Below are 9,178 nucleotides of genomic sequence, written 5' to 3' on the forward strand. Positions count from 1 at the left end.
ATCTCGAGACTTTTAAATCCCCATCCAGCATAACAGGCCACCGTTGTTTTGGGCTGCCTTTTGGTCGTTTACCATCGACTTCGATGTTCAGACCAAACTTGGCAAGTAAATTCTCTTCATTCTCAAAACGAAGTAAATTCTCGTTAGCAGGAATTGCGTGACCATACTATCGAAGACGCTTCTCGCAATTTTTCCACGATCGGCGCAACCCCATAACGATCGCGGATATTCTCATTTCGGATGTGATCAAAACATGTCACGCCACTAGTCCAACGCAACATCTTCGGCTCTATTACCGCAAGACGCCGTTCATTGTCTTCGATAGTCGGCCAACACTCAGAACCGTAGAATACGACAGAACGTTCGTTGATACCTCGATCACAAAGAACACCAGTTGTGGAACGCCACTTGATCCAGGTTGCGTTAATGCGTGAAACATTTTCATAACACAGTTCTCCATTGACTGATTGAGTTGGTCCGAGGTATTTAAATCGCTCATTTCTGGGCAGCTCACTGCCGCTGACAGTGATCATTCCACTTTTGGACAAGTTGCTCGAGATAATTTCTGCTATCAGATGCCAGGAAAACATCATCTGCATAAAGCAGTGTATAGGGCCCTGGGCGTTGGATCCCGTGTGGCGGTGCCCATAACAAGAACAAAGGGGAGTGGTGAGAGGGCGCTTCCTTGATGAACACCAACAGGGACACGAAGCGGTTTTGATACACCCTTCACACTTCGAACTTTACTTTTCGGATCATGGTAGAGCAATTGAACCCAGTGCGCGAGTTCTTCTGGCATTAAGCGTTGTCTTAGAGATACCGGATGAGTTCGTGTGGCACACGGTCAAACGCTTCCTCTAGATCCATAAATGCAATGTAAAGAGGGTGTTTCTCCATGAGTAACTGCGTAACATGTATTGCGTCAGTAGTTTCGCAGTTTTTGACAAATCCGACTTGATTCTCGATTATTTCAACGGTTTCGCGAATACGGTTGTCAAGAATGCGTTCAAAACTTCATGGTATGGGAAAGTAACCGGATCGGACGGTAATTTGAACATTCTGCTGGACTAACTTTCTTTTTTCATATTGCAACTGTGGTACTTTATTGCCAGTCAGATGGTGTTCTTCCATCCTGAATAACCCGGTTAAAAAATTCACTGAGCCACAGTGTTGGGTCCCAGCTCTTCGCTTTCCAGAGCTCAGATGCGATGTTGTCAGGTCCTGTGACTTTCCCCGATTTCATTTGTTTTATTGCCTCCTCGACTTCAGTTGCGCTGACAGGTGGAACTGCTCCAAATGTCGGCAATGATTGTGGAAGTAGAGGATGAGCAAATTTCTTCAGTTGAAATCTGCTCGAAGTATTCTCGCTATCTATCCGTTGCGACTCGACGGTTGGTAAGCAAAGTATCGTTCTTGTTATTAACGGAACAGAAGTCTTCGGTATCCTGTGTACGTATGTTACGACTTTAAGCAAGTCGATACAGATCTCTTTCGCCATCCCGAGTATCCAGTTTATCGTAAAGATTTTTGTAATGGTCCGCTCGGGTGACAGCGACTGCTTTCTTTGCTTCCCGGTTGGCATTCTTATAAATTTGCCAATTTGCCGGTGTTTTATTTTCGAGAAATTTGTGGTAGAGGCGTTTCTTTTCACGGACCTTCATTTCAACATCGTCATTCCAAAGCCAAGTATCTCGGTTGATGCTTATCTGGCTTGGTGACCCCGAGGGTTGCAGAGGCCACTTTGTGGATCGTGTCTTTCATTTGGTTCCACATTCGTAATCGGTAATCGTGTGAATGAGATAGTTTCTTCTCATCAAATCGCCACCATTTAATGCGCTGCGGGCCAGTGCGTTCCTCACGCTGTTTTATCGGTGGCTTAATTCGCAGGACGGCAATCAACGGCCGATGTTGAGTTGCAATGGTCTCGTAGGGAACGACTTGCAATCAGTGACAGTGGTAAAATGTCGGCGTCTTATGAGAATATAGTCGATTTGCGTTTTGCTGTTCCCACTATAAAATATAGGAAGATGAGAAGTTGCCAGAAGGCATCTTTTTCGGCATCAGGTCGACCTGTCCATGGTGCGTATGCGGTGAAGAAGTGAATAGTGCGATCAGCTGATATAATGGTGAGCTTCATCAGCCGATCATCAAATCGTTCAACTTCTTTAATGGCATCACGGAAGCCTTCTGAGATGGCAATGTCAGTACAGACTCCACAGCGCGATAAATAAAAGGAAAGCTCGGAGCTAGCAAAACCTAGTCCGCGAGGTAAATGGGATTTGTGGGGCCTTGTTTATAAACTTTCACCCGGAAAATCGGGGTTCTGTGGAAACCCTGCATACTTAGTACCGACCAGTTGGACTGTACTGTTCGGGCATTATTCCCCAGACATCCCGTATGGGTTCATATCAACAGCACAGAAGGCGTCGAGGACTGCCCCCTTTTCATCATGAAAAAGAGACAGTTGCCACCATGGAAAATAAGAAGGTGCCAGGTCCTGATGGTATCCCGGCGTAAGTGTATATACTGGTGTTGCGCCAATGGCCAAACTTCCTTCTCAAGACTTTCAACGCTCGCCTGAAGAAGGGCATTTTTCCTTGTCGCTGAAAGGTGGCGAGGTTTGCGCTGATCAGGAAAAGAAAAGAAGCCGATGCATACAACCAGCGATCTCGACAGACAGTTCTCCTCATAACACTTGATGTTCGAAACGCCTTTAATCCTGTGAGATGAACAAATAGGCTTGGCACATTAGAAAATTCATTCCACGTGCCGAGCTATCTCTTGCATATATTGAGCGAGCGATCTGAGAGCTCGCTCTCTGCTATATGAGAGTCTAGAGGGAAAGATGAGGATCGAGATCATTCGGGAGTAGCACAAGAATCCATTCTAGGGTTGAACCTCTGGAACGCTTCCTACGATAGCCTGATTAAACTCGCCAGAAGAGTTGCTTCTAGCCGGTTTTGCATAGTTTGTTAGTGCATTGGTTGCCAGACGCGCTGTTAAACAGGCGCAAAGCAGGTGGGTATGTAGGTAAGTAGTGCTGAGTATGTAGGTAGGTAGGGCTGCTCCGAAGAACCCAATAAGTGCTGTGGTGCGTCGTTTTGATGCCATGAACTCCCTAAAACCAAGACTGCTGTAATAACAGCAAGGAGGCAGAGACCAACCTTCTCAGATCTCTTCAGAACCAGCCCGTAGCATTGACGAAGGAAAACATCCCTCCCACCCTGCAGCTAGAGATCTCTCTGAGGTCATCAAAGAATGGATTTTTTAGTGTCCATAGCCTGGCTTTAGCTAGAGCTGGACAATTGCAAAGGAAGTGCCTAAAGGCTTTTCTCTCTTCCCCGGAGTTTCGGCCATGCGAATTGTAAGATATGCCGAGTCTGGTGACATGGTCCTCTATAGCTCAGTGCCTCGTACAGACAGTGTCGTAATCTTGCATGCATTTGAACGCATCTGACACAATAACCCTTGCGATCGGGTTTTGCTATACATACTATAGCCATAAGTTCTGTCAGTCAAACAAATCTTTATTTCTCACGAAGTAATAAACAAATCAATCGAAAAGTACACCATTAGAAAAAGGAAAAAAATGGCCGCGGCTGGCAGATATACAGGCCCGAAGTCTGTGAGGCCATGCATCGATCGCTTCACGCACGGTATGAAGCGGCATTTCTCGAGCTACACGTACGATGCTGGCCTTCAAACTCTCCAAATCGGTGTAAGTTCGATAGCAGGCAGTCTCCTCTAACTTAGCCCAAAGGTTGTAGTCCAGAGCATTCAAATCTGGGTTGCCTGAGGCCCATTCATCCGCGATTATTAAGTCAGGAACATATGCCCCTAACCACTGCTGAATTATCATGGCTTTGTGAGCGGGGGCCGAGTCTTGCTTGAAGAACCACGGCTTTCTAGCGAATAGAGATTCACTCAATGGCTTGACTACATCCTCTAACATCTTTTCGTACACGCTCGCGGTGGTTTTGACGTCGGCAGAAATGAATATCAGTTACTCCGTGATATGAGACGCCCCACCATTCCATGATAGAAGCCGGGTGGTGATCACATTGGACTTGCGGAGCGGCTTCATTGTGAGCATATACTCCATCATTTTGTCGGTTGAATTTTTCCTCGATGGTAAAATTTTTTTCATCAGAAAATAGAATTTTGCGGTATTTTTACCGAGAAATCGATGCTGAAGAGCAATACACCGAGTTCGCCGTATTTCCTTCAGTTTTGGCGTTAACATATGGCTAACGCACCGATGCCGAGATCTTCTCGTAAAATACTACTAATACGTCGAGTTGAAACGCCCATTTCCGGCGATGTTCGTTTCTGCTTGCGGAGAGGATTGTGACGAACACGCTCACGCACAGCATGCACGACATTCGGGCGACGTACGGAGCGCGGGTGCCCCTCCCGCGGCCTGTCAACCACATCGGCTGGTTCGCGGTATCGAGCTAATGTCCTAAAAACAAATCGTTCGTTTACCGGCAGCTTTTTTAACAAAATATGAATCTTTTTCAGCGTATTCCCACATTGGTGCAACGCAATAATCGCGATTCTTTGTTTGTAGTTACCAAACTTCATCGTGTTGTCGTTCACGCGCTACTGACCTTCGGAACCGGAAAGTCTGACGGAAATGGGATATGGTTAGGTACTCTCCGTGCGCAGTGTTACCAGTTTCGGCAGCCTAACATTTCTCGCTATACGCATCGACTGACACAACTTATGGCTATACTATGTAGACGCGCCAAATCCTCGCACAAGTGGTAAAGCCTCGCCATCTGAGATCCGCGGCTACAAAGTAGTGCCCATGGATTCCACCTTTGGCAGTCACCAGGGGTAAACGTCGAAGAACTGCCAAAAACGGAGCCTCACCTGGCCAGCCTGTCTGCCCGTTCATTCCCTTCTATGTGCATATGACCGGGAACCTAGAGGAGGATGACTTTGAGTGTGCCGCCTAGACTGTTTTCCTTGTTTCTGTACTGCCTGGAGAATGTTGCCACTGTTGCCTTAATGTCCGCTTGACTGTCAGCCAGAATGTCTATGTTATGCTTGGGACTCAGATCATCCCCCAGCTGTCGACAGGTTCTCAGTATCGCTAATATTTCCGCTTAGAATACAATGGCAAAACCTAAGAGAAAGGGAAAATCGGATATGCTATGTGTATCCATGAAAAATACTGGGTCATAGTCTTGCAACACGCCGCCGACCGGTCCTCCACTGTACTCTGGTTGGAAAGTCCACAGCAAAGTTTCTCGTAAAGCTCGGCTTGCATGCCTGGTAGTCTGCACGGAATGTCCAGAGTTCCCGAGGTACTTCGCCTAGGATGTTACTATGACCGTAGGGCTACGCTGTAAAGCATTCAGGGTCACATAGTCTGACGGTCCTGCACGCTACGACGTATATAATGTAGATATCTAGGAGTAGGAGGTGTATATTGAGAGCACATGCCGAGCTTCGGTAGCACCTGCACACGCGGTTTTTTTAATCCTATTAATAATCCCACGAGTTTGAATTTTTCGTCGGTTTTCCGACCCGGGTATCGTCAGAATTTTCAATTTGCTTCGATTTTGGCCAGGGCTCGCTAGACCCACATTTTCGCCCATATCTCACGTTCCCAACGTCGTAGCGTCGAAATTCTCGCATTTCCTGAATCTGCGTCGCCTGCTCTTTCCAATTAGGTGTTGGTCGCACCAATGTCCTGAATCTGAAAAGGAAATGGCCAAGACAAGGCAAGCATACCGACTATGGGTCTGCGATTCCGAACTCGAATAAAACTTCAACAAATACCGGAGAAAAACTTTGTTTCGCTTCATAAAATTACAATAAAAAATCAACGAACCCTTGTTTGGGGAGAATTTGCCTAGAAGTTGACTTGCTGGCGGAAATGCCTTTGCAATTTGTTGGCTTTCGTTCCTAATTTCATCATCCACTTGGCCTGGACCCGCTTCATCAAATGAATATCACGAGCCTTTCGGGCAGCCGCTTCCTGCTGAGTTGCCGTCCATCCGAGGGACCTGTATTCCGACAGGACTTTGTGCAATTTCTTATTGGATTTCGATACGGTCAGGGCTCGGTTCGGGTTCAGACGTTGCTTGTAGTAGCGCATGAGGGAGCGGTGGCCAATAACAGCGCCTGATGGAAGCACCAATTGGTATTCGTCACCGTCGAGCAATTCTGGTTGGAGTTCTTCGTCGATGTCCATGGATTCTTCCTGGAGGAGGGGAAGGATGTGATGTGAGGAATATAGGGCAATTGTGGTCTAATTTGAGTTTGAACTTACGTGGTCTGGGTAGCTTGAGCTGTAGTCGTAAAACTCGGTGTACTCTGCCAGGGCGACTCCTTCGTGGATCATCTTGCAGTGGCCCTTGTCGATCATGTGCTTGCGGACGGCGTCGAGGGAGTAGAAAGTCTTGCCCCGGTCGTTGCACCACAAGCAAATGAAATCGTTCGTGACCTTGTCCCCCAAGTAGAACATCAGCCCCTCGAGGTCGACGCAGTACTCAACGTCGGGAACGAAAAAGGAATGTGCTACGGACATGTGCTTCATGTTGTCCACAAAACTCTCACTGACGTGGTCGCAGAAGATGCAGCCATTCGACGAGATCGGGTTCTCGCCCATCTCCTCCCACTCGTCCGAGTCAACCTGCCAGCGACCATCAAAGTCAGATTTGTCTGCAAATCAACACCAGAAGGAAACGGTTAATTACCTCTTCCACATCTTCGTCCTGTTGCATTGCCACGGGCTTGGGCTGCACAATGCTCTTGGTGGTCAGTTCCTTACCGTCCACGTTCTCCTTGTTGAAGCGCTCCAGGTTCTCCCTGTGCTTTTTGCTGTTCAAATGATTGTCGTGGGCATTTTGTGACGAGAACTGCTTGCGACAAGCGTTACAATAAAGGGTCGATTCCTGGGAAGCTTCGATATCGAGCGCTCTTTGTTGGGTTACGCGATTGTTGAAATCCTCAACTGTCACGGGCGGCAATTCTGCGACGCGGCGCTTCAGATTGTAGCGATGCCAGTCGGTTTTGTAGTGCTCGCGCTGTATGTCGGCATTTTGGAATTTCACGTTGCAATTTATACACGTGTAAGACATTTTAATGGAAATGTATTGTACGAAAAATTGAAACCAGTGCGAGACCTATCGCGATGTTAGGGAGATGACACATGGGTTTGACAGATAACGTTTTTTATCGCGCAATATATTTACAGCGGCACAAGGTATTTCACAAGAAGCTCAGCTGATGCAGTTAGGATATTCCCATCCCATTTGCCACAAAATCAATCATTCCTTAGAGAATTTGTATAAAAATTTGGGAAAATTCAAAGTTGATCCAGCTTTTGTGTGGCCGCTACCGCAACGAAATGATCTGTTGACTTCCGAATCATATATTGTCTTGGAATGGTAACATTGCATGCTGTGGGATTCCTACCCAATACACAAACCCCATGCGTTACTATGACATTTGTTCTTGGCCACTCTTGTAAACAAAAGTTAATTCGAAAGTACTTTCTCCAGCCGTGGTCGTAACTGGTACAGAATGGAAGCGAAGGACGCGAGGAACAGGCAGTAAGTATCCATCGATTGGCAGCAAATTAAATCCACTCTACAACCAGTGCCGTGTTTCAGGAAACGCCAGAACATCAGACAATTCAAAAAGCGCCACCAGATGAAGCCCGAAGGAGCCATCCAAGGAATCATTCAATCCGACGAAAGTGACGAATCGGACGAGCGTGCATTTAGTAAAAAACATTTGGCTAACAACTGGTCACGATACGATGAAGAGTCAGAGGAAGAACGGTTTGGAGAGGACCCCAATCTCTTGGACTTCCAGGCACTGGCCCAGCAGCCATCCGGTCTCGCTTCACATTTCCAGTTCAGCTCGGAGAAGTACTGGGGCGAGCGGGAAGAACAGGATCCTGAGGAGCATCCTGCTAGGAAGGAATGCAGCAAATATTTCACAATGAACGTGAAACTCTTGAACGCCGGGCTCCAGACTATTCCGTTTTACAAGCGAATGGATTACGACAAGTCAATGTTCTCCGAATTCGACATTCATCGCATGGACGCAGAGGCGGAAATGGCTGAAGACAAGTACAAAACTGTCTTAAAGGAGCAGCTGAAGAACCCCAGCAGAGCACAGTCAGCGCAAAGTTCAAAGAAGTCAAAGTCCAGGCCCGGGACTGGGGCTCCGCCTGCCACCCCAGCAGCTGCTCCGAAACCTTCACAAAGCACAGATGAAAAGGATGAGGCCTTAGACGAGCTACTGAACATGACAAATAAAGTCTCGGAGCTGGAGGTGAAGGACGAGCCAACAGAAGCAACCGCACAGGATGCAAAATCTACTGAAGCTGAAGCTGAAAAACCTCCCCAGGATGCCTCGAACCCTGGAACCGTGGAAACTAAAGAAGACATTCAGCAATGGTTAGACGACATCTTAGATGAATGAACTCCGTTGCTTAGTTGTAGTCCTAGTCTGTAAGGAAAATCTGTTACATACTCAAAAAAAAATCGATTGTTCTTCCACGTTCGAAGTGGTGCCTTATTTGTACTGCCTGCTAGGTGTCGAGCACAAATAAACGTATTGCATACTGCAGAGCGGTGGTTTCTTTGCGATTATATCAGTCAAGGGCGGAAAAGAGCCCGTGAAGGTGCTAGGAAATAGTTTTAGAAGGAAATTGCTATCCGGCGGCGGTGAGTTGCGTGACTTAAATTGTAGTCGGCGTTGGTTCAATTCGCGAAAGTGGATGGGCGGCGGGAATGCCTCCCTAATTTGTCATGGGGAACTGAATAGTATTTTATAAGTACCATCGTAGGGACATAAATTACGTTTACTGGCGAATTTACGAGTTGTAAATGGAAACGCTTATTTCTGCAAATTGTTTTGCTTCTGTTAAGACACGAATGTTGGAATTTCCCGCATGTGTTAGCCTAAAGGTTCCAGATCTTAAGAGGCCTAGGTATCGACTTTTTTCGGTTGGAAACTTGAGCGGCGAAAAGTTGGTTGAAGGACGGCCTAAATTGTATGTGGCCACTTCCGTAATTTTTATTCCACCAACCGAACACGCATTTATTAAGTGGAAAGAAAAAAAAGGGAACCGAAACGGCAGGTCAATGCTACACAATGCGTCGATTTTCATCATGAGCGTTAGATTTCATTGCTGGGAGCTATGGCTACG

General features: G+C 46.9%; 2 protein-coding genes across 4 annotated transcripts; one reads left to right on the forward strand and one right to left on the reverse strand.

The window, feature by feature from the left end:
- Positions 1 to 5,787: 5,787 nt before the first annotated feature.
- Positions 5,788 to 7,183, reverse strand: LOC119654756 (zinc finger protein 622). Of its 3 annotated transcripts, none has more exons than XM_038060296.1 (3): positions 6,708 to 7,183; positions 6,284 to 6,673; positions 5,788 to 6,214 (listed from the first exon to the last, which is right to left on the reverse strand). In XM_038060296.1, exons 1-3 carry the CDS (start codon positions 7,092 to 7,094, stop codon positions 5,864 to 5,866), a joined length of 1,128 nt encoding a protein of 375 aa, XP_037916224.1. In that variant the 5' UTR covers positions 7,095 to 7,183; the 3' UTR covers positions 5,788 to 5,863. The 3 variants fall into 3 exon arrangements, with proteins under 3 accessions (XP_037916224.1, XP_037916222.1, XP_037916223.1); XM_038060294.1 differs by having other exon boundaries at positions 6,284 to 6,646; positions 6,711 to 7,182; XM_038060295.1 differs by having other exon boundaries at positions 5,864 to 6,214; positions 6,284 to 6,675; positions 6,785 to 7,182.
- Positions 7,184 to 7,418: 235 nt separating this feature from the next.
- On the forward strand, positions 7,419 to 8,595 carry LOC119654757. Its single transcript, XM_038060298.1, has 2 exons — positions 7,419 to 7,568; positions 7,629 to 8,595. The coding sequence occupies exons 1-2, from the start codon at positions 7,540 to 7,542 to the stop codon at positions 8,446 to 8,448; spliced, it is 849 nt and encodes a 282-aa protein (XP_037916226.1). The 5' UTR covers positions 7,419 to 7,539; the 3' UTR covers positions 8,449 to 8,595.
- The last annotated feature ends 583 nt before the right edge of the window (positions 8,596 to 9,178 follow it).

Source organism: Hermetia illucens, chromosome 4 (assembly GCF_905115235.1).
Source record: "Hermetia illucens chromosome 4, iHerIll2.2.curated.20191125, whole genome shotgun sequence".
Taxonomy (NCBI): Eukaryota; Metazoa; Arthropoda; class Insecta; order Diptera; family Stratiomyidae; genus Hermetia; species Hermetia illucens.

Coding starts and splice junctions, on each gene's coding strand:
- LOC119654757 (XM_038060298.1), top strand. CDS start 7,540: ATGGAAGCGAAGGACGCGAGGAACAGGCA. Junction 7,569..7,628: donor AAGGACGCGAGGAACAGGCA/GTAAGTATCCAT, acceptor GCCGTGTTTCAG/GAAACGCCAGAACATCAGAC.
- LOC119654756 (XM_038060296.1), bottom strand. CDS start 7,094: ATGTCTTACACGTGTATAAATTGCAACGTGAAATTCCAAAATGCCGAC. Junction 6,674..6,707: donor ACGAAGATGTGGAAGAGGTA/ATTAACCGTTTC, acceptor TGATTTGCAGAC/AAATCTGACTTTGATGGTCG. Junction 6,215..6,283: donor GCTCAAGCTACCCAGACCAC/GTAAGTTCAAAC, acceptor CCCCTCCTCCAG/GAAGAATCCATGGACATCGA.